The sequence below is a fragment of the Thamnophis sirtalis genome, unplaced genomic scaffold (genome assembly GCF_051295495.1).
Source record: "Thamnophis sirtalis isolate CommonGarterSnake01/CBP01778 unplaced genomic scaffold, rThaSir2_p1.2 scaffold_3, whole genome shotgun sequence".
NCBI classification, from domain to species: Eukaryota; Metazoa; Chordata; class Lepidosauria; order Squamata; family Natricidae; genus Thamnophis; species Thamnophis sirtalis.
Window position 1 is genome coordinate 22,312,827 of NW_028261383.1, and position 24,935 is coordinate 22,337,761.

Sequence of the window (24,935 nt, forward strand, 5' to 3'; positions counted from 1 at the left end):
ACACAGCCAGCATTTTTGGTGCACCCACAACTCCGTAACACAGTCTACAAAGTGTTAAGGTAGCAGAATGGAACAATTTGTCCAACTACCACCCAACAGTGAACCAGAAACAGCCACCATATTGACATGGATCATGGCAAAATGGCAGCTGCTTCCACAGGTCTATTGCATGGCCTAGGGATGAATGCTGAGCACAGTCAAAGCAATGGCTGCTTCGTTGACACAGTCACACAGGCAAGATATGCATATCCAGCCCTCTTCCCCACATGAGGTTCAGAGATCTTCAAGGGAGGGAGTCAGGCCTAAGTATTGCAGGCTTCTAGTAAAGTGAGGGCCCTGTCGGGGAGAGAAAGGCCTATGGGGACCATGTGGAGACTCTATGGTGGAAGGAAAGACCTGTGGGAGAGGGAAAGGCCTATGAGGACCATGTGGAGACTCTATTCTTGCCGAAAATTAAGGACTCAGACTTCGGGATCAAAAGAAGTAACTTTATTTGGTACCAAGGTTCTGAGCAAGATAGGCAAGACAGCCATTTGTACAATTGAACAAACTCCTTATGGAGACATGCGTTCTTATATGTTCCTCAAAAACAGCCTAACACGGAAATACATTATGTCTGCACTAATTGGTAAGTAGTTGTTACTATTCAAGAAGCAGATAAACATCTTTTTTCCCCTTTTCAGGTTGAAGTCACAGTTAACTTGCAGGAAGCGTCTAAGTTTCCAATAGTTTCTCTCCTTTGTGAGTCCTCTGGTGTGTCATCAGGCTGGATTTGTGACTGAAACCTTTCCCACAAGTAGGACATTCAAAGGGTTTCTCTCTTGTGTGAGTCCTTTGGTGTTTCACTAGGTTGGAATTCTGATTGAAACCTTTCCCACAGATAGGACATTTGAAGGGTTTCTCTCCTGTGTGAGTCCTCTGGTGTTTAACCAGCTCATAATTCCGACTAAAATTTTTCCCACAATCAGGACATTCAAAGGGTTTCTCTCCTGTGTCTGTCCTCTGGTGTTTCACTAGGTAGGAATTCTGACTGAAACCTTTCCCACAGTCAGGACATTCAAAGGTTTTCTCTCCTGTGTGAGTCCTCTGGTGTTTCATTAGGTAGGAATTCTGACTGAAATTTTTCCCACAGTCAGGACATTCAAAGGGTTTCTCTCCTGTGTGAGTCCTCTGGTGTTTCATTAGGTAGGAATTCTGACTGAAACTTTTCCCACAGAGAGGACATTCGAAGGGCTTCTCTCCTGTGTGAGTACTCTGGTGTGTCACCAGACCATAATTCCGACTGAAACCTTTCCCACAAATAGGACATTCAAAGGGTTTCTCTCCTGCGTGAGTCCTCTGGTGTGTCACCAGATCATAATTCCGACTGAAAGTTTTCTCAAAATCAGGACATTCAAACGGTTTATCTCCTGTGTGAGTCCTCTGGTGTTTCACTAGGCAGGAATTCTGACTGAAACCTTTCCCACATTCAGGACATTCAAAGGGTTTTTCTCCTGTGTGAGTCCTCTGGTGTCTCAACAGGGTGAACTTGTGACTGAAACATTTACCACAGTCAGGACATTCAAAGGGTTTCTCTCCTGTGTGAGTCCTCTGGTGTGTCACCAGGTTGGAATTCTTGCTGAAACATTTCCTGCAATCAGAACATTCATATGATTTCTTTTTTGTGTGCATCCTCTAATATATTAGCAGGCCGGTGTTTAGACTGAAACTTTTTCCACAGTCAGCACATTCAAAGGGTTTCTCCCTGGTAGGAGTTCTCTAACGTATCACCAAGTTGCCATGCTCATTTCATTGGGAGCACATGTAGGGCTCCTTCCCTATGTGGGTCCTTTCATGAACCACAAGGAGCAGTTCTGACTAAAGCTTTGGCCACATTAGTATTGCTTTTCTCCAATGTGGATCATTTCGTGCACACTCAGTTGTGAGTTGAAATACGCACTTTGCCCACAATAATCACGTCTGTGGAGCTGCCAAAGGGGATCATGTGACCGTAAAACAGGGCAACTGTTATAAATGTGAATTAGCTGCCAAGCATTCAAATATAGATCATGTGACCATGGGGCTGCAGCAATAGTCATAAGTGTGAAAAATGGTCATAAGTCAGGTTTTTCAGTGCCACTGTCATTTTGAATAGTTACTAAATGAACTGTTATAAGCCGAGGACTACCTGTAATGTATCCTTGTGTTCTGCATACTCTACTTTTTCCAGTTTGAAATCTCTTCTTGATTACCTGCTGGGGAAGAAGGAGAATTTTGTCGGTTTCTGAAGGAAACGGAAATGTTTTGATTTCTGGCTTGATTGATTTTCCTTTTTAACGTTGCTAGTTATTCTCAGTTGTCTGGAGTTTTCTTATTAGCATCCTCTTTGCCTGTAAGATTCAAAGAAATTGTTTATAAAATGGTTGCAGAAGATGTAAAAAAGAAAACTATATACATTAAAGGTAAAAAGGAAATATTCCACAATGTTAAAATAACCTTAGATTAATTATGATTTATTTGACACATTGAAGATTACAGAGATCCAAGTTCACATTTGCATTCAACCATGAAATTCTCTGGTTGACTTGGGCCAATACAAATTCTTAGAATAGCAATTATTGGAACAGTTATCATGTCTCCGCTACTCCTTCTCATTAGACTAGACATGCCCAATTCCTAGAACCATTCTTTGTAGGTTTTAACCTCCAGCACCCTAATTACCCAAAATACATTTTGTTTTAGACTTTACAAATACTTATAAGTGATGCTCCATTTAAACAATGGCAGATGGAGATCTCTAAGTTTATATTACAAGGGATAAAACCAAGAAATAATTAAAATTATTCCAAGATGCTCAGAAAAGAGGAGGTTGGGTTTACAAGATTTAAAATTGTACTTTGATGCTTGTTTTGTCTGGCAAAAAGAGTGGGTGGCTCCAAATTAAGAGGTTACATGAGCTAGAGGGCCATGAATTAAGATTTTGATGGCATGACTATTTATGCATAATATAGTTTGGGAATGAATTAAAAGCATTGAACTTTGGAAATATAAAGAAGAGCTTTTCATAATTTATGGTGGGCATGTCACAAAGCAAAGAAATGGAATAAAATACACATCTTAATAAATCTTAAAGACTATTAAAGTGAATATAAAATAAAACAGGATTATTTTAGGCTTAATGGATAAAGAACTTTTAAAAAATGGAACACAGTTGTTATATATGTTGATTGAGGCAGGAATACTTTGTGCACAAAAATGGAAGAATATTTTCATTCCCACAATGAACGAATGGCTGCAAAACCAGATTGAGTTAGCAGAGATGCGTAAATTGACTGCTTTGATTAATGAAAAGAACAGGAATAATTGTTTGTACGTGGAAACTGCTTTTGGACTTTGTTGTTGAGATAGAGGAAAAATATTGTTTGATTTTGGGTTCTGTAGATTAGATAAGTTTGTTGTTATAGAAGTGGCTAGTTTATATTATCTTATGAAAGTAAACAGTTGAGGTTTTATGTTAGCACCTTATTCTAGTGCACCAAAAGGAGTCAGAATTCAATGCTTTTCTTTTCCTTATCCCCTTAACCCTACACTTATCTCGCTCCCCCTTTTCCTCCCTTCTACCATTATTTCCATTTTCTTTGCACTTCTATATTTTATATTTTGATCAATTAATAATTTTTTGTGAACATAAACCCCCAAATTCCCAGGGTTTCTGTGAAATATATCTGGAAGTGATGGGGATAGATTATACAATTGTAGATATATGCATTCAGAGAAAAATAGAAATAAACAAACCTACAAACTTATATATTTGGAAAATCTATGTGTTTTCAGCCCAAAAAGTATTCCAGAATTGTTACAGTCAAACCTTTCAATACTTTCAGAGATGTGGGGGCCTTAACTGATGAAATGATGCCTAAAGCCTCTGCAAGATTTGAAACAACCGTTTTGCCCATGAAAGTCCTGAAATCAAAGTAAGGGCAGAAAATACTTTCCACAACTACTCTGTTGACATTCCCATTGAAGCAGTCCTCACTTACTGACTGCATTTGGGACTTGCAGTCTGATCATGAAGCATGATATCACCTGACAGTGCCAACTTACTGGCATCCCCACTGAGTTTGCTTGTGAGAAGCTAGTTGGGAAGGTCACAAATGGGGATCAGGAGTGTGGGATGCTGCAACCATCATAAATGTCCGCTGGTTGGCAGAACCCAAATTGGTGCAACTCCTTTTCCTGCATATTCATAACCACAGGAACTGCTGACTTGTTCAGGTCACTGAAGAAGTGTTAGGAGGACCATAGATTTCTGGACCACATCTGCAGCTGCTTTTACAGTGCCATAGTAAAAGACACTGTAAAAAGCCAAATAAAAAGGTCAATGGGACCTTTTTAATTGAACCTGGTTAATACATGGATGGGGCACCAATAGGAAATATCCTGCTTGTTGGCTAGACGTGGAAGTAAAAAAATCCAAAAGACACAGTGGCAGATCAGTCCAACATTCTTGCCAAGAAAACATAACAGGGTCCATAACAGAACAAAAGAGTTGAAATTGGAAATCTTCCAGTCTACAGAAGAGGAGGCCGAGGGGTGAAATGATAGCGGTCTTCCAATATCTGACGGGGTGCCACAAAGAAGAGGGGCTCAACCTCTTCTCCAGAGCACCTGAAGGCAGAACAAGAAGCAATGGATGGAAACGAATCAGGCAGAGAAGCAACCGAGAAACAAGGAGACGTTTCCTGACTGTGAGAACAATTAACCGGTTTGCCTGCAGAAGTTGTGGATGCTCCATCACTGGAGGCTTTCAGGAAGAGACTGGACAGCCATGTGCCTGAAATGTAAAAGGTCTCCTGCTGGAGCAAGGGGGCTGGACTAGATGACCTCAAAGATCCCCCCACAGCTTTTATTCCACATTCTTTCTAGTTGCTTCTCTGCTTCCAGGCCGTGGAGGGAACCAAACAGCCTGAGTGGCTCCCGGATTCTCCTCCCACCAGCCCTCAACTCACCTCCCACCTGTTGCTTCGAGCCTCGGAAGAGCCTCTCCATACGCTACTCTCCCCTCTCTTCCGTGAGTGTTTTGGATGAGGAAGTTCCTCTGTGCTCCTTTTTTCCATCCTTTCTAGCAATAAAATACTCGATGGTTTTAACTCCTTTAAGGTCAATCGGAGAGGCCGCTATTGTACTGTTGGCTCTTCAGTCACAGATGCTGCCATCTCCTGATAGGAGACTGAAAAACAGGCTTGTCCTATCTAACAATGCCATTGGCCAGATCCTCTCACTGATTATGTGCTGTCAGTCATGTTCAGACTCCTAGCAACCTATATTTGCAGCTGAGCCAAGTGAAATATAATAAGTACTGAAAAACTACTATCACATCACTCCGGTCTTTCTCTCTGTTACCCAATTCCTACAATTGTACCTTGTATGTTTTACCTTCCAGTCCCCTACATGACTTTGTTCTTCTTCCCTGCACTCTTTCTACAGTCTAAATACTTTTGTATCCTGCTGACGAAAACTGGATGCAATATTCAAAGTGTATTCTTACTAATACAGTATAACACAGTACTAACACTTCATGTGACCTTTGTTACTATCCCTGTGATGCTGCAGACTAGGACTGAATTGTCTTTTTAGGCAATTACAGCACACTATAGAAAGTTAGCACCCAGCCCTCTCCTAGAAAAATGAAATATCCTAGGAAATATTGAAATGGCAGAATATTATTGTTAGATTTGGTGAATGGATGAGGGAGACTCAGGCTTCAGCAAACAACAGCTCTTTATTAAGTGACAACTATGTACAATCCAGCAAAGACTCTGTCTGGCAGCAGCCCTTTTATCGGGCTCTGTCAGACCCTTCGACCAATTAGATTCGAATACTGTTCCTGCAGGAACAGAGGACCTTGGTGGAAACTATCATACAGATTGTCACTATGTAACACCCTCTCCTCTCAGTTGAGTTCCTCCTGCTTGTAACGTAGTCATGCAGGTAGGCAGGCTTTCTGGTTCATTTGGTGCTGGATCTTCAGTTAGGTTGGATGGACCTGTTATACCTGTGGCTTCGCCTGGTGGAAGCTCCTGGAACTTTCCACAGGCGCGGCTGGAGTTTCTGGAGCTGCTTCACTCGGAATTTGCTGCGGCCCTACAACTTCATCAGATAAGTACCCTGGTACTTTCGGGCTTGAGAAGTCTGTGAAAGGAGTGAATTCATGCTCCTTTTGGTAGGGCTTTGGCTAACTTGTGCAGGAGTCACCTCTAGTTGCCTAAGGTTGGATTGGGAGAGGTGGCCACAGAGTTGGTCTACGTGCTGCCTCCAAGTCCGACCATTCTTGAGCTCCAATTGACCACGAGCGAGGTCTGGTAATGCCTGTAACCATGGCAGGAATTCAGAGGTCCCCCCCCCCCCAGCATAGTTGTGGGCGTAAACTCGATCCCCTATGCTAAAGTGTCTAAGTTGGCTGGGCAAATCTGGGCGTATCACCGTGGAGTACTTTGGGTGTAGCTGGTCTAAGCGCGAACTTAGCCCGTCACCCATTGGAAGCTCGGAGGGGCTTCTCCCAGTGGTAGCACTTGGCATGAGGTGCTGAATGAGGAGGAATTGATCTACTCGTGTTTGCCAATCTCCCGGCTTCTTTAGCGGCTCACACAGGTTGATCAATTCCTCCTCATTCAGCACCTCATGCCAAGTGCTACCACCGGGAGAAGCCCCTCCGAGCCTCTAATGGGTCACGGGCTAAGATTGCGCTTAGACCAGCTACACCCAAACTACTCAGCAGTGATACCCCCAGATTTGCCCGGCCAACTTAGACACTTTAGCATAGGGGATCGAATTTACGCCCACAACTATGCTGGGGCGGGGGCTCTGGATTCCTGCCACAGTTTCAGGCATTACCAGACCTCGCTCGTGGTCAACTCCATGGCCGCGTCTCCCAATCCAACCTTAGGCAACCAGAGGTGACTCCTGCACGAGTTAGCCAAAGCCCTACCCAAAAGGAGCACGAATTCACTCCTTCCAAAGACTTCTCAAGCCCGAAAGTACCAGGGTACTTCTCTGATGAAGTTGTAGGGCTGCAGCGAATTCCGAGTGAAGCAGCTCCAGAAACTCCAGCCGCGCCTGTGGAAAGTTCCAGGAGCTTCCAACAGGCGAAGCCACAGGTATAACAGGTCCATCCAACCTGATTGAAGATAGAGCACCAACTGAACCAGAAAGCCTGCCTACCTGCATGACTACGTTACAAGCAGGAGGAACTCAACTAAGAGGAGAGGGTGTTACATAGTGACAATCAGTATGATTGTCCACAGGCAGGAACAGTATTTGAATCTAATTGGTCGAAGGGTCTGACAGAGCCCACATAAAAGGGCTGCTGCCAGACAGAGTCTTTGCTGGATTGTACATAGTTGTCACTTAATAAAGAGCTGTTGTTTGCTGAAGCCTGAGTCTGCCTCATCCATTCACCAAATCTAACAATAATATTCTGCCTTTTCAATATTTCCTAGGATATTTCATTTTTCTAGGAGAGGGCTGGGTGCTAACTTCTTATAGTGTGCTGTAATTACCTAAAAAGACAATTCAGTCCTAGTCTGCAGCATCACAGGGATAGTAACAAAGGTCACATGAAGTGTTAGTACTGTGTTATACTGTATTAGTAACACTAAACTTTGAATACTGCATCCAGTTTTGGTCACCAGGATACAAAAGTATTTAGACTGTAGAAAGAGTGCAGGGAAGAAGAACAAAGTCATGTAGGGGACTGAAAGGTAAAATATATGATGTACAATTGTAGGAATTGGGTAACAGAGAGAAAGACCGGAGTGATGTGATAGTAGTTTTTCAGTACTTATTATATTTCACTTGGCTCAGCTGCAAATATAGGTTGCTAGGAGTCTGAACATGACTGATAGCACATAATCAGTGAGAGGATCTGGCCAATGCCATAGTTAGATAGGACAAGCCTGTTTTTCAGCCTCCTGTCAGGAGATGGCAGCATCTGTGACTGAAGAGCCAACAGTACAATAGCGGGCCCTCCGATTGACCTTAAAGGAGTTAAAACCATCGAGTATTTTATTGCTAGAAAGGATGGAAAAAGGAGCACAGGGGAACTTCCTCATCCAAAACACTCACGGAAGACGAGGGGAGAGTAGCGGAGTAGCGTATAGAGAGGCTCTTCTGAGGCTCGAAGCAGCAGCTGGGAGGTGAGTTGAGGGCTGGTGGGAGGAGAATCCGGGAGCCACTCAAACTGTTTGGTTCCCTCCACGGCCTGGAAGTAGAGAAGCACCAAGATAGAATGTGGAATAACAGCTGGGAGGGATCTTTGAGGTCATCTAGTCCTGCCCCCCTGCTCCAGCAGGCGACCTTTTACATTTCAGGCACATGGCTGTCCAGTCTCTTCCTGAAAGCCTCCAGTGATGGAGCATCCACAACTTCTGCAGGGAAACCGGTTATTGTTCTCACAGTCAGGAAACGTCTCCTTGTTTCTCGGTTGCTTCTCTGCCTGATTCGTTTCCATCCATTGCTTCTTGTTCTGCCTTCAGGTGCTCTGGAGAAGAGGTTGAGCCCCTCTTCTTTGTGGCAGCCCCTCAGATATTGGAAGACCGCTATCATATCACTCCTCGGCCTTCTCTTCTGTAGACTGGAAGATTTCCAACTTCAACTCTTTTGTTCTGTTATGGACCCTTTTATGTTTTCTTGGCAAGAATGTTGGACTGATCTGCCACTGTGTCTTTTGGATTTTTTTACTTCCACGTCTAGCCAACAAGCAGGATATTTCCTATTGGTGCCCCATCCATGTATTAACCAGGTTCAATTAAAAAGGTCCCATTGACCTTTTTATTTGGCTTTTTACAGTGTCTTTTACTATGGCACTGTAAAAGCAGCTGCAGATGTGGTCCAGAAATCTATGGTCTTCCTAACACTTCTTCAGTGACCTGAACAAGTCAGCAGTTCCTGTGGTTATGAATATGCAGGAAAAGGAGTTGCACCAATTTCGATTCTGCCAACCAGCGGACATTTATGATGGTTGCAGCATCCCACACTCCTGATCCCCATTTGTGACCTTCCCAACTAGCTTCTGACAAGCAAACTCAGTGGGGATGCCAGCAGGAAGTTGCCAGTCAGGGTCTGGTGAAATTGCCTTTAACAACCCAAAACTGCAGAGGAAGAGATGCAAGTTGGCACTGTGAGGTGACATCATGCTTCACAATCAGGCTGCTTAGTGACACATGCAAGTCCCAAATGCAGTCAGTAAGTGAGGACTGCTTCAATGGGAATGTCAAGAGAGTAGTTGTGGAAAGTATTTTCTGCCCTTACTTTGATCTCAGGACTTTCATGGGCAAAACGGTTGTTTCAAATCTTGCAGAGCCTTTAGGCATCATTTCATCAGTTAAGGCCCCCACATCTCTGAAAGTATTGAAAGTTTTGACTGTAACAATTCTGGAATACTTTTTGGGTTGAAAACACATAGATTTTCCAAATATATAAGTTTCTAGGTTTGTTTATTTTTATGAATGCATATATCTACAATTGTATAATCTATTGCCATCATTTCCAGATATATTTCACAGAAACCCTTTGCAGTGCTAAGAATTTGGGGGTTTTGTTCACAAAAAATTATTAATTGATCAAAATATAAGCTGTAGAAGTGCAAAGAAAAATGAAAATAATGGTAGAAGGGAGGAAAAGGGGGAGCGAGATAAGTGTAGGGTTAAGGGGATAAGGAAAAGAAAAGCATTGAATTCTGACTCCTTTTGGTGCACTAGAATAAGGTGCTAACATAAACCCTCAACTATTTACTTTCATAAAATAATATAAACTAGCCACTTCTATAACAACAAACTTATCTAATCTACCGAACCCAAAATCAAACTATATTTTCCTCTATCTCAACAACAGAGTCCAAAAGCCGTTTCCACGTACAAACAAATTATTCCTGTTCTTTTCTTTAATCAAAGCGGTCAATTTACCCATCTCTGCTAACTCTATCTGGTTTTGCAGCCATTCATCCATTGTGGGAATGAAAATATTCTTCCATTTTTGTGATAAGTATTCCTGCCTCAATCAACATATATAACAACTGAATGTTGAATGTTGATTTTATTTATATGCCGCCCTTTCCCCCCGAAGGGGACTCAGGGCGGCTCACAACTCAACCAGGGAAGGGGGATACAAACAAAAAATTTAAAACGACACAAAAAACAATGCATAATTAAAACTCTGTTTCATTTTTTTAAAGTTCTTTATCCATTAAGCCTAAAATAATCCTGGTTTTATTTTATATTCACTTTAATAGTCTTCTATTAAGATGTGTATCCATTTCTTTGCTTTGTGACATAAAAAGCTCCTCTTTATATTTCCAAAATTCAATGCTTTCATAGGATTCCATAACCATATCCATTATTAACCAAAATCTTAATTCATGGCCTTCTAGCTCTGTAACCTCTTAATTTGGAGAGTCACCCACTCTCTTTTCCAGACAAAACAAGCATCAAAGTACAATTTCAAATCTTGTAAACCCAACCTCCTCTTTCTTTAGCATCTTGGAATAATTTATATTTAATTCTTGGTTTCATCCCTTGTAATATAAACTCAGAGATCTCCATCTGCAATTGTTTAAATGGAGTATCACTTACAAGTATTTGTAATGTCTAAAACAAAATGTATTTTGGGTAATTAGGGTGCTGGAGGTTAAAACCTGCAAAGAATGGTTATAGGAATTGGGCATGTCTAGTCTAATGAGAAGGACTAGCGGAGACACAATAACAGTGTTCCAATATTTGAGGGCCTCCTCTGAAGACAAAGACATCCATTTAATTTCCAAAGTACCAAAAGAAACGATGGATGGAAACTAAAGAAGCAACCTATATCTAAAAAGAAAATTTCTAACGATTACAGCAATCAAACAATGGAATAGCTTGCCTTCAGAAGTTTTGGGTGCTCCATCACTGGAGGCTTCCAAAAAGAGATTCAAAGTCCACTTCTAAAATGGTAGAGCAGAGAGTTGGACTAGAAGACTTTTAAGGTCCCTCCCTACTCTATTATTCTGTTATATATTGTATTCATCCTAATTACAGCGATTCTATTCAATAATTGCTATTCTAAGAATTTGTATTGGCCCAAGTCAACCAGAGAATTTCATGGTTGAATGCAAATGTGAACTTGGATCTCTGTAATCTTCAATGTGTCAAATAAATCATAATTAATCTAAGGTTAATTTAGCATTGTGGAATATTTCCTTTTTACCCTTAATGTATATAGTTTTCTTTTTTACATCTTCTGCAACCATTTTATAAACAATTTCTTTGAATCTTACAGGCGAAGAGGATGCCAATAAGAGAACTCCGGACAACTGAGAAAAGCAAGGAACGTTAAAAAGGAAAATCAATCAAGCCAGAAATCAAAACATTTCCAGCTCCTTCAAAAACCCACAAAATTCTCCTTCTTCCCCAGCAGGTAATCAAGAAGAGATTTCAAACTGGAAAAAGTAGAGTATGCAGAACACAAGGATACATTACAGGTAGTCCTCGGCTTATAACTATTTAGTAGCCATTCAAAGTGACAATGCCACTAAAAAACCTGACTGATGACCATTTTTCACACTTATGACTATTGCAGCATCCCCATTGTACACATGATTTATTTTTGAATCCTTGGCAGGATTGGCAGCTAACTCACATTTATGACGGTTGCCCTGTTTTAGGGTCAGATGATCCCCTTTTACAGCTCCATAGATGTGGTTATTGTGGGCAAAGTGTGTATTTCAACTCACAACTGAATGTCCCGAAATGATCCTCATTGGAGAAAAGCAATAGTAATGTGGCCAAAGCTTTAGACAGAACTGCTCCTTGTGGTTCATGGAAGGACCCACATAGGAGAGGAGCCCTACAGGTGTTCCCAACGAAGTGAGCATGGCAACATGGTGATACTTTAGAGAACTCCCACCAGGGAGAAACCCTTTGAATGCGCTGACTGTGGGAAAAGTTTCAGTCTAAACACCGTCCTGTTAATATACTAGAGGATGAACACAAAAAATAAATCATATGAATGTTCTGATTGCGGGAAATGTTTCAGCAAGAATTCCAACCTGGTGATAAACCAGAGGACTCACACAGGAGAGAAACCTTTGAATGTCCTGACTGTGGGAAAGGTTTCAGTCACAAATCCATCCTGATGAGACACCAGAGGACTCACACAGGAGAGAAACCCTTTGAATGTCCTGATTGTGGGAAAGATTTCAGTCACAAATCCATCCTGATGAGACACCAGAGGACTCACACAGGAGAGAAACCCTTTGAATGTCCTGACTGTGGGAAATGTTTCAGTCACAAATCCAGCCTGATGACACACCAGAGGACTCACACAGGAGAGAAACCCTTTGAATGTCCTGATTGTGGGAAAAGTTTCAGTGAAAATTCCAACCTGCTGACACACCAGAGGACTCACACAGGAGAGAAACCCTTTGAATGTCCTGACTGTGGGAAATGTTTCAGTCACAAATCCAGCCTGATGACACACCAGAGGACTCACACAGGAGAGAAACCCTTTGAATGTCCTGATTGTGGGAAACGTTTCAGTGAAAATTCGCACCTGGTGGCACACCAGAGGACTCACACAGGAGAGAAACCCTTTGAATGTCCTGATTGTGGGAAAAGTTTCAGTCAAAATTCCCATCTGGTGACACACCAGAGGACTCACACAGGAAAGAAACCTTTTGAATGTCCTGATTGTGGGAAAAGTTTCAGTCAAAATTCCCACCTGGTGACACACCAGAGGACTCACACAGGAGAGAAACCCTTTGAATGTCCTATTTGTGGGAAAGGTTTCAGTCAACATACTCACCTAGTGGCACACCAGTGGACTCACACAGGAAAGAAACCCCTTGAATGTCCTCTTTGTGGGAAAAGCTTTAGTAATAATTCCTATCTGGTGGAACATCAGAGGACTCACACAGGAGAGAAACCCTTTGAATGTCCTGACTGTGAGAAATGTTTCAGTCACAAATCCAGCCTGATGACACACCAGAGGACTCACACAGGAGAGAAACCCTTTGAGTGTCCTGATTGTGGGAAAAGTTTCAGTCAAAATTCCCACCTGGTGGCACACCAGAGGACTCACACAGGAGAGAAACCCTTTGAATGTCCTATTTGTGGGAAAGGTTTCACTCAGAATTCCTGCCTAGTGAAACACCAGAGGACTCACACAGGAGAGAAACCCTTTGAATGTCCTGACTGTGGGAAATGTTTCAGTCAGAATTCCTGCCTAGTGAAACACCAGAGGACTCACAGGAGAGAAACCCTTTGAATGTCCAGACTCTGGGAAAGGTTTCAATCACAAATCCAGCCTGATGACACACCAAAGGATTCACGCAGGAGACAAACCTTTCGAATGTCATATCTGTGGGAAAGGTTTTAGTCATAATTGCACCGTGAGGAAACACCAGAGGACACACAGCAGAGAAACCATTCGAATGTCCTAATTGTGGGAAAAGTTTCAGTTGGAATTATGGTCTGGTGTCACACCAGAGGTCTCACACAGGAGAGAAACCCTTTGAATGTCCTAATTGTGGGAAAGGTTTCAGTCAAAATTATGATCTGGTGATACACCAGAGGACTCACACAGGAGTGAAACCCTTTGAATGTCCTGATTGTGGGAAAAGTTTCAATCGGAATTATGGTCTGGTGTCACACCAGAGGTCTCACACAGGAAAGAAACCCTTTGAATGTCCTGATTGTGGGAAAGGTTTCAGTCAAAATTCCCACCTGGTGACACACCAGAGTACTCACTCAGGAAAGAAACCCTTTGAATCTCCTGATTGTGGGAAAGTTTCAGTCAAAATTCCCACCTGGTGACACACAAGGGGACTCACAGAGGAGAGCGACACTTTGAATGTCCTATTTGTGGGAAAGCTTTCAGTCAACATACCCACTTAGTGGCACACCAGTGGACTCACACAGGAAAGAAACCCCTTGAATATCCTATTTGTGGGAAAGGTTTCAGCCTTTAATAATCCTGGTTTTATTTTATATTCACTTTAATAGTCTTCTATTAAGATGTGTATCTTACTCCATTTCTTTGCTTTGTGACATGCCCACCACAAATTATAAAAAGCTCCTCTTTATATTTCCAAAATTCAATGCTTTTATAACATTCCATAACCATATCCATTATTAACCAAAATCTTAATTCATGGCCTTCTAGCTCATGTAACCTCTTAATTTGGAGAGTCACCTACTCTCTTTTCCAGACAAAACAAGCATCAAAGTACAATTTCAAATCTTGTAAACCCAACCTCCTCTTTCTTTAGCATCTTGGAATAATTTATATTTAATTCTTTGTTTTATCCCTTGTAATATAAACTTAGGGATCTCCATCTGCCATTGTTCAAATGGAGTATCACTTACAAGTATTTGTAAAGTGTAAAACAGAAAATGTATTTTGGGTAATTAGGGTGCTGGAGGTTAAAACCTACAAAGAATGGTTATAGGAATTGACCAGGGACGTGCAGTCACTAGAGGCAGGGGAGGCGGGGCCTTACCAGTCTCCTCAAGAAAAGGAAAGAATTTTAAAGAATTTTTTAAAAATAATTAAAGCCAAGGTAGTTGCTACCAGATTCCAAGTCATAGTAGCTTGGAGTCTGCTTAGTGTTAACTATAGGAGGAGGCGAGAGAACTCGGGGCCTCCTTTGCGTAAGGAATTTTTCGCCTTTTAAAAGTTAAGCAAGGGTTAAAAAGCGAAAAAGAGCCGAGGTGGCGCAGTGGGTAGAGTGCAGTACTGCAGGCCACTTCAGCTGACTGCTAGATCAGCAGTTCAGCGGTTCAAATCTCACCGGCTCAAGGTTGACTCAGCCTTCCATCCTTCCGAGGTGGGTAAAATGAGGACCCGGATTGTTGTTGGGGGCAATATGCTGACTCTGTAAACCGCTTAGAGAGGGCTGAAAGCCCTATGAAGCGGTATATAAAAATCTGCTATTGCTATTATGCAAATGAGGTACGTGATTATCTCGCCTCCTCCTACAGAGGGCTTAGAGGCTTTTTAAAAACATTTAAGCAGAGTCATCCACGTGGTGACTCTAGCAGCAACTATCCTAGCCTGCCTGGCCCTGGCTAGACCAAATCTTGCATTTTTGACACAGCTGGAAGGTATGTGGGTCAGAGGGAGGGGGCAGGGTTGAGGAATTCAATTCATTTGTAATGTAAGTAATTGTATTTGTTTTTATTATTTGTGTGTGTGTGTGTGTGTGTGTGTGTGTGTGTGTGTGTGTGTGTGTATGTTGTTTTTTTTACCCGCCTCTGCTGGGGCGCAGGCTGGCACATTTATTTTTATTTTTAATTTTTTATATTTTTTATTTTATTTTATTATTTTTTAAAGCCATGCTGGCTCGGCCGCCATTCAGCAAAACATGTCCTGGTTTGTGGCCGGGCGGCCGAGCTGGATTACACCACAGAGCACCCAAGCCCCAGGGAAGGACCCCATCCTCGTGGGAATGGTTTCCGCAGGACCTGCGGCTTGCCAAGGGCTGGAAGGCTCACGTACTGCAGAGGGCAGCAGAGATAAGGGCGGGTGACAAGAAGGGGCAGGCACGGCGGAGCAGAGTAGAAAGCGGCAACAAAAGGCATCTCTGGAGCCTGAGACTTCCCGCCCTTCCACCTGTGGAGCCGCTCCAGCCATATCGCAGAGAAATGGGCGGCTGCGCCTGCGGGTGGCAGCTGCTGCTCCTGGCTCTGCTGCTCCTCGGCGGCGCCTAGGATCAGCTTCAAGGCTAGCGCTCCATTCTGACGAGGCTATGGGGAATCCCGAAGGGTTGAACCCTGGGCTTCTGCCCAACCACCGTGGCAAGAGTGGCGACGGTCGAGCCCTTTGCCCTGGTCACTTAATCCGTGAGGGTGGGTCCGCATCTTGAGGACCGCAGTCTGGGAGTTCCTCCCCTCGATCCCTCCTCCTGGGCTCTTAAGTCGGAGACCGCATGCCTGATTCATCCGGACGCGCAAGGCGAGGGTGCGGGGAAACGGAGCTAAAGGGGAGGGAGGTCAGTGCGCCCGGGTCAGCGGGGCATGATGCTCCGGCGGCAGAGGAGAAACACCTTCGATTTCTTCGCATGGTTTTTTCCCCCAGCTCAGTCAGGGAAGGTGGAAAAGCTCCCCGGAGTCCTTGCTCCGCCAGTAGCATGTGTTAAATGTTAAGTTTTTGGTCTCCACCGAAGGGGAGAAGATACATAAAGGCCAGCGTTAAGTGCCCAAAGTGGCTGGATTTATCACGTGGTTCTTGAATCCGGGAAAGATCCTTCTGGCCTCGAGAGCAGTCCTGCTACCCCTCGCCTCGATTCGCTTTCCTCCGTCCCAACTTTGCCCACCCGCGAATTGGAGTGATCCCGCTCTCCTAAATACGTTTGTCGGGTTGCAGTTGTGGATTTCCACGCGCCTTTCTCCGTAGAAAGTTAGACACTGACTTTCAGTGGCCCGAGTCTTTCGGAATGTCCTGCGGCGGTTATGGAGGAGGCGGGGGGGGCGAGGTGGCAGAGCGCAGCAGCGGCAAGAAGCAATACCCCCGCCGCTGTGTCCGACAGGCGTCTTGCGTTTATGTCAGCCATAAACGTGAGACGCCTGTTGGACACAGCGGCGGGGACGTTGCTTCTTGCCGCTGCTGCGCTCTTGCCTCACCAATGGTAATCCTCACCGCATGTCACTGGAATTGACCATGTCTAGTCTAATGAGAAGGACTAGTGGAGACATTATAACAGTGTTCCAATATTTGAGGGGCTCCTATGAAGACAAAGACGTCCATTTATTTTCCAAAGTACCAAAAGCGACAACGGATAGAAACTAATCAAAGAAAGAAGCAACCTATAACTAAAAAGAAAATTCATAACGATTATAGCAATCAACCAATGGAATAGCTTGCCTTCAAAGGTTTTGGGTGCTCCATCACTGGAGGCTTCCAAAAAGAGATTTGATGGCCACTTCTAAAATGGTAGAGCAGAGAGTTGGACTAATTGTGGAATGTCCTAATTGTGGGAAAAGTTTCAGTCGGAATTATGATGTGGTGATACACCAGAGGACTCACAGGAGGGGAAACACATTGAAAACCCTGACGGGGGGGGAAATTCATTAGAAATCGACTCTTTGAAATCTGGCACATCTCAGATTTAGACCAGTAGTTGGAGAGAAAAAAAGTGAAGATTCTTGCTTGATAAAGGTTGTTCAGAAATTGTGGAATTGCTCAAAAAGGCTTTTGGGTGGTGGGTGTTTTATATTGATTTTGGAATTCCACCATGTGGAGTTTCCGTCTCCTATCTTGTTGTCCTCCAGATTATGAGTGCCACAATTCCCTTGTATCGTGAGCCACGATACAAGTAATCCTCAAGATACAACTGTAGTGGGGCTTGCCAACTTTGATTGCATGGTGTAACAGTGGTTAAGTAAGATTACCTTGCTGAATTATCACCACCACCCCTTCTCTCCTTGATGAAGCCATCAAATGAATGTGCAAGTCATTAGGTGCAACAGCGGCTACCTAGCGCAGGCCCAGGTCTGACTTACAAAGGCTTCCTTATCCAAACATTTGGATCCTCCTGAGCCTTTCCCTCCCTCACAAGTCCCCGTAGGTCTTTCCTTCCACCATAGTGAGGCAGGGCATAAAGTGAAACTTGGACATAAGAGTGAGACGAGACTTGAAATGTGGACTTTTAATTGTATTTTTTATTCTTAAATTTTAAATGTTTCTTTTGTCTTGCTGTGAGCCGCCCAGAGTCCCAATGGGAGTGGGCGGCATACAAATTTTAGTAAACTCGTGAAATGAAGCAGAATAAAGAGAAGGAACACTTTCTGAGTCTGGTAGTAAAAAAGGAAGATTAAATGTCAAGCCTCAAAACTCACACCTGCCGCAGGTTCAGTTAAAGTTCAGTTAAAGTTCAGTCAACCACAAATACTTTATTGGAAACTTAGACGCTTCCTGCAAATTAACTGTGACCCCAACCTGAAAAGAGGAAAAAAGCTGTTTATCTGCTTCTTGCATAGTAACAACAACTTGCCAATTAGTGCAGACATAATGTATTTCCGTGTCAGGCTGTTTTTGAGGAACATATAAGAACGCATGTCTCCATAAGGAGTTTGTTCAATTGTACAAATGGCTGTCTTGCCTATCTTGTTCAGAACCTTGGTACCAAATAAAGTTACTTCTTTTGATCCCGAAGTCTGAGTCCTTAATTTTCGGCAACAATAGTCTCCACATGGCCCACATAGGCCTTTCCCTCTCCCACAAGGCCCTCACTTTACTAGCAGCCTGCAATACTTAGGCCTGACTCCCTCCCTTGAAGATCTCTGAACCTCATGTGGGGAAGAGGGCTGGATATGCATATCTTGCCTGTGTGACTGTGTCAACGAAGCAGCCATTACTTTGACTGTGCTCAGCATTCATCCCAAGGCCATGCAATAGACGTGTGGAAGGAGCTGCCATTTTGCCATGATCCATGTCAATATGGTGGCTGTTTCTGGTTCATTCCACAGTCAGGACATTCAAAGGGTCCCTTTCAAGACTATAATGCTAGGTTTCCATGAATTTAGAGGCGGGTTAGAAATAGAGCAGCGGATGAACTTGCTTCTCATAAACTGGCTTAAAAAAAATATTCGGAAAATTAATTTAAATTATAAACTCAAAAAAAGAAAGAAATTTTAAAAAACAAAACAATAGACAACATTTAAATAGAAGGGAAAAGGGGGGTTCAAGAAGACAAAAACAGATTTATATATATATTACCCACCCCCAGTTGAGTATTCATGAATATATTAGAATAATTAGCTTCCTCCTTACAAAACAAAATTTAAAAAGTAATTAACAATGAACCAACAGCAAAGTTAAAACATCAAAGCATTAACAAAGTTTTGCATTTAATTTGTATAAAGTCCAGAATGGCTTTTTATTTACCATAAGTCACCATAATCATTGTCTCTGATCTGTCCGGGATGAAATATCGTTGTTTGATTCTTACAAATAAAACCTTTTCTTAATATTAGGGTTGAGAAAGAACGTTGGTCTTACCTGAATGTGTCTTTTCAGGGGAAGAGAGGGAGTGGTCCCTTGTGGGTATTCTCAAAGTCTGATTGGGCTGAGTCTAAAACTTCTTAAATGCTCCTTCCTGCCTTTCTAGCCCCGTTTCCCCGAAGACGAACAACAGAACTGCAACAGATGCAACCAACCCCCCCCCAAAAAAACCTGGGGGAACGCCCGGGTCTCCCCTTGGCCCCACCCAAAGAAGGGCAGGTCGTGACCACTCCCTCTCTTCCCCTGAAAAGACATGTTCAGGTAAGACCAACGTTCTTTTTCCAGTGGAAGAGAGAGAGTGGTCATGTGTGAGACATACTCAAGTTCAGTCCCAGGGAGGGAACAAACGATAACTACGGCCCAAGGGGAGCATCAGCTGCCACCCTCTACATATGTAACAAAAAGGCAACAGTAAAAAGATTGGGTCTCTGTCTGGATGGTCTCTTGTGACGAGCCGATGGACAGAGAATGGATATATGTAGTATTTGTGCTGATAAATAAATAAAGGGAGACTAGTATAGATCTATTTCAAGCTATTTAGCTCATCAGCTAGCCATACCCTTACTGGGATTCGAACCTGGGCGTGTATTACATATTAGGCAGATGTGTTAACCACTAAGCCACAGGCTCTGATCCGTTATCAGCTGAGCCAGAGTGAAAGGTATATATTTAAAGTCACAACCCCTGGTATGCCCCAATTATGGGAGGAAGCTAACTGCTTCCATTCTCTGGGCGTAATACACGCCCAGGTTCGAATCACAGTAAGGGTATGGCTAGCTGATGAGAGCTAAATAGCTTGAAATAGATCTATACTAGTCTCCCTTTATTTATTTATCAGCACAAATACTACACAAATGTAACAAAGGCAACAGTAAAATATTGGGCTTTCTGTCTGGATGGTCTCTTGTGACGAGCCGATGGACAGAGAATGGAAGCTATATATATAGACTATTTAGAATACCTTGTTGAAAAATGAAGAAATAATATCTTTGTTTGAATGTATGATGTACAAGGACAATAATGAACATAAGCATACTCGATAGTTGATTGGTGGGATTATACATAATTGAAAACAGTGATATACAAATATAAATGGTTAGTAAATCTTTTTCATATCGGGATATGTGATTATATAAAGGTATATTGTTATTAAACAGACAATCAAGAATGTAAGGAAATTAGGTTTATTGAAAAAAAAAATTAATCGTAATTGAATATACGTTGTACAATGAAAGTGAGGTATTTAGTTATATTAGATGAAAAATCTGTGATTGTAAATGTAATTGAGAATATGGATGCAAAAACACTTGTAACCAAACGACATGCTTTATGTAATGGATGAGAATTTTTTTTATGTTGTTTTTTTATGTTTAAAAATAAAAACAAATTGAAAAAAAGAAAGAAAGAAAGAAAGAAAGAAAGAAAGAAAGAAAGAAAGAAAGAAACAGGAAGAAGAGCGGAGGCCTGGGCTGTTGGAAGAAGCGCCCGCGTTTCTTTTTGACAGCTGCCTTGCTTGCCATCGGGAGAAATCAGGGGGAGAGAGGGAGGAGAAAGCTGAGCTTCTGCTAGGGACGGCCTTCTCCTCCCTCTCTCCCCCTGATTTCTTCCCATGGCAAGTACCATGGCTGTGAAAGAGAACGAAGCACGGGTGCTTCTTCCAACAGCCGAGGAAGGAAGAGGAGCGGAGGCCTTGGCTGTTGGAAGAAGCACTCACGCTTCATTCTCTTTCACAGCCGCCTTGCTTGCTGTGGGGAGAAATCAGGGGGAGATAGGGAGGAGAAAGCGAAGTGCCATCTCCTCCCTCTTTCCCCCTGGTTTCTCCCCGGCTGTGCCCATGGAGCAAGGAGGCAGGGATGCTGGCCAGCGCTCGCTTCCCTTTCTGCTCACCACCACCATCCCTGTGGCTGCAGCCCCACCTGCCCTGCTTAGCTGGGTGGCTGGCCAGGAAAGCAGCGAGGGGGCAAACTTCAAAGGGCAAGAAGAAATGCCATTTTTCTCCTCCAGCTCTTAGACAGGAAGAGCGGGAGGCCAGGGGAGTAACTGCCAGAAGAATTGTATGAGGAAGTGGTTTGTGGGGGGATCAATAGTTAGAATCGCAGGCCCGATCAGAGGAAAGGCCCTCCAGTTGGCAAAAGGGAAGAGGGTTAATGTCTACACAGACAGTAAATATGCATTAGGAGTTTTACTTGCTCATGGGGCTATTTGGAAAGAAAGGGGGACGCTCACTGCCCGGGGAGGGGGGGGAATCAAACATGGGCCACAGATCATAGAATTACGTGGAGCTGTAAACTTTCCTCACGAGGTTGCAGTCATCCATGTCAGCAGTCATTCCGACGACGACACCTTGGTGGCAAAGGGAAATAGGGCAGCAGACAAGGCAAAATAAGAGGCCTCTCAGCTGGTCCCTGCACAGGTCTGTCCCCTGATCCCCCCTACCAGTTGCAAACATCCCTGTCCAAACCATCCTATACTAAAGAGGAAGAAAAATGGGCTCAAGAACTGGGAGCCACTTGTCCCAGGACGGGTGGTAGAAGTTAGGACAAAGGGTGGTGGGTGCCTAAGGTTCCCCTAAGACTGTGATGGTAAACCTATGGCACGCGTGCCACAGGCGGTATGCAGAGCTATTTGCCAGGGCATGCGAGGCGTTGCCCTACACTGGCCAACTGACTTTGGCCTTTTTTGAGGTCATTTTTTGCCTTCTGAACTTCCGGTTTGCCTGTAGGGCCAGTTTTTCACGCTCTGGAGGCTTCAGGGAAGCTCCTGAGGCCTCTGGAGGGCCTCTGGGGGTGGACAGGGGAGATTGTTTTTGCCTTCCCCAGGGTCCTATAAAGCCTCCCGGAGCCTGGGGAGGGGGGAAAAGTATGCCAAAAATGAGGGGGGGAGCGCTGGCCGTGCGCAAATGCATGCTGGGGTCAAGTGCATAGCATTATGGGTGTGGAACACCCGCGCACGACCCCCTCCGCTCCCCCCGCTTCTGGCACATGAGCCAAAAAAGGTTTGCCATCACTGCCCTAAGAGCTTTGCTGACCCAATTACACAAAAACACAATCTGGGAGGGGGGTAGTAGTAAGTAGTAAGCTACTTACCTTCTGTAAGTAGCTCTTTTATTATTTTGTGTACTTATTTTAATCTTGTTAAGTAGTAAGTGCACAAAATAATACATTTCTTTTTTTATATCTTCTTTTTGTAGATCATCCATTGGGGTAAAGAATTCAGTGATATCATCTTGGCCACTCCCAACCACTCACATGACTGCCAAGCCACTCCCACTCAGTCACATGACTGCCAAGCCACTCCCACAAAGTAGGCCACACCTACAGAAGAGGTTCCAAAAATTTTTGAAACCCACCACCAGGTTGAACAGATTATAAAAAGCCCAGCAAGCCCCTTCCTCTCGTCTCTTCTTCTTCACTCAACATTGAAGCATGTGATCACCTTTTCTGTTCAGAACTCAAGCCATGTCCTCCTGTCCACCATTAAACCATCTTTCCATACATCTGGCCAGTAATGGACAGGCAGAGAGAATGGCGCGATCCTGTAAAGAAGCCCAACTAGGGTGAGGCCGGGAGATTGGCAAACACGGGTTGATCAATTCCTCCTCATTCAGCACCTCATGCCAAGTGCTACCATCGGGAGAAGCCCCTCCGAGCTTCTAATGGGTCACGGGCTAAGTTCGCGCTTAGACCGGCTACACCCAAAGTACTCCACGGTGATACGCCCAGATTTGCCCAGCCAACTTAGACAATTTACCATAGGGGATCGGTTTACGCTCACAATTATGCTGGGGGGGGGGGCCCTCTGGATTCCTGCCACGGTTTCAGGCATTACCAGACCTCGCTCGTGGTCAACTCCATGGCCGTGTCTCCCAATCCAACCTTACCCAACCAGAGGTAACTCTTGCACGAGTTAGCCAAAGCCCTACCCAAAAGAAGCACGAATTCACTCCTTCCACAGACTTCTCAAGCCCAAAAGTACCAGGGTACTTCTCTGATGAAGTTGTAGGGCCACAACGAACTCCGAGTGAAGCAGCTCCAGAAACTCCAGCCGCGCCTGTGGAAAGTTCCAGGAGCTTCCACCAGGCGAAGCCACAGAAATAACAGGTCCATCCAACCTAACTGAAGATCCAGCACCAAATGAACTGCGCAGGTCTTGGCGAGCCACCAAAAAGCCCGCCTACCTGCGTGACTATGTCACAAACTGGATGAACCCAACTAAGAGGAGAAGGTGTTACATACTGACAATCTGTATGATAGTTTCCACCAAGGTCCTCTGTTCCTGCAGGAACAGTATTCGAATCTAATTGGTCGAAGGGTCTGACAGAGCCCTATAAAAGGGCTGCTGCCAGACAGAGTCTTTGCTGGATTGTACACAGTTGTCACTTAATAAAGAACTGTTGTTTGCTGAAGCCTGAGTCTGCCTCATCCATTCACCAAATCTAAAAATAATATTCTGCCTTTTCAATATTTCCTAGGATATTTCATTTTTCTAGGAGAGGGCTGGGTGCTAACTTCTTATAGTGCGCTGTAATTACCTAAAAAGACAATTCAGTCCTAGTCTGCAGCATCACAGGGATAGTAACAAAGGTCACATGGAGTGATAGTACTGTGTTATACTGTATTAGTAAGACTAATGCATCCAGTTTTGGTCACCAGGGTACAAAAGTATTTAGACCGTAGAAAGAGTGAAGAGATGAACAAAGTCATGTAGGGGACTGGAAGATTAAAACATACAAGGTACAATTGTAGGAATTGGGTAACAGAGAGAAAGACCGGAGTGATGTGATAGCAGTTTTTTTACTTATTATATTTCACTTGGCTCAGCTGCAAATATAGGTTGATAGGAGTTTGAACATGACTCTTAGGACATAATCAGTGAGAGGATCTGGCCAATGGCATAGTTAGATAGGACAAGCCTGTTTTTCAGCCTCCCATCAGGAGATGGCAGCATCTGTGACTGAAGAGCCAACAGTACAATAGCGGGCCCTCCGATTGACCTTAAAGGAGTTAAAACCATCGAGTATTTTATTGCTAGAAAGGATGGAAAAGGGAGTACAGAGGAACTTCCTCATCCAAAACACTCACGGAAGAGAGGGGAGAGGAGCGTATAGAGGCTCGAAGCAGCAGCTGGGAGGTGAGTTGAGGGCTGGTGGGAGGAGAATCCGGGAGCCACTCAGGCTCTTTGGTTCCCTCCACGGCCTGGAAGCAGAGAAGCAACTAGATAGAATGTGGAATAACAGCTGGGGGGATCTTTGAGGTCATCTAGTCCTGCCCCCTGCTCCAGCAGGAGACCTTTTACATTTCAGGCACATGGCTGTCCAGTCTCTTCCTGAAAGCCTCCAGTGGTGGAGCATCCACAACTTCTGCAGGCAAACCGGTGAATTGTTCTCACAGTCAGGAAACGTCTCCTTGTTTCTGGGTTGCTTCTCTGCCTGATTCGTTTCCATCCATTGCTTCTTGTTCTGCCTTCAGATGCTCTGGAGAAGAGGTTGAGCCCCTCTTCTTTGTGGCAGCCCCTCAGATATTGGAAGACCGCTATCATTTCACCCCTCGGCCTCCTCTTCTGTAGATTGGAAGATTTCCAATTTCAACTCTTTTGTTCTGTTATGGACCCTGTTATGTTTTCTTGGCAATAATATTGGACTGATCTGCCACTGTGCCTTTTGGATTTTTTTACTTCCACGTCTAGCCAACAAGCAGGATATTTCCTATTGGTGCCCCATCCATGTATTAACCAGGTTCAACTAAAAAGGTCCTATTGACCTTTTTAGTTGGCTTTTACAGTGCCTTTTACTATGGCATTGTAAAAGCAGCTGCAGACGTGGTCCAGAAATCTATGGTCCTGCTAACACTTCTTCAGTGACCTGAACAAGTCAGCAGTTCCTGTGGTTATGAATATGCAGGAAAAGGAGTTGCACCAATTTCGGT

At 43.8% G+C, this 24,935-nt stretch overlaps 2 protein-coding genes across 2 annotated transcripts; one reads left to right on the forward strand and one right to left on the reverse strand.

Moving 5' to 3' along the window:
- Positions 1–474: 474 nt before the first annotated feature.
- LOC148047548 (uncharacterized) lies at positions 475–5,041 on the reverse strand. Its single transcript, XM_087711559.1, has 2 exons — positions 4,989–5,041; positions 475–2,369 (listed from the first exon to the last, which is right to left on the reverse strand). Exon 2 carries the CDS (start codon positions 1,669–1,671, stop codon positions 715–717), a length of 957 nt encoding a protein of 318 aa, XP_087567685.1. The 5' UTR covers positions 1,672–2,369; positions 4,989–5,041; the 3' UTR covers positions 475–714.
- A 3,059-nt stretch (positions 5,042–8,100) lies between these two features.
- LOC148047549 (uncharacterized) lies at positions 8,101–15,227 on the forward strand. Its single transcript, XM_087711491.1, is given in 4 exon segments — positions 8,101–8,174; positions 11,290–13,256; positions 13,258–13,416; positions 13,418–15,227. Coding segments are annotated over 3 exon segments (1,785 nt in total). The 5' UTR covers positions 8,101–8,174; positions 11,290–12,036; the 3' UTR covers positions 13,824–15,227.
- The last annotated feature ends 9,708 nt before the right edge of the window (positions 15,228–24,935 follow it).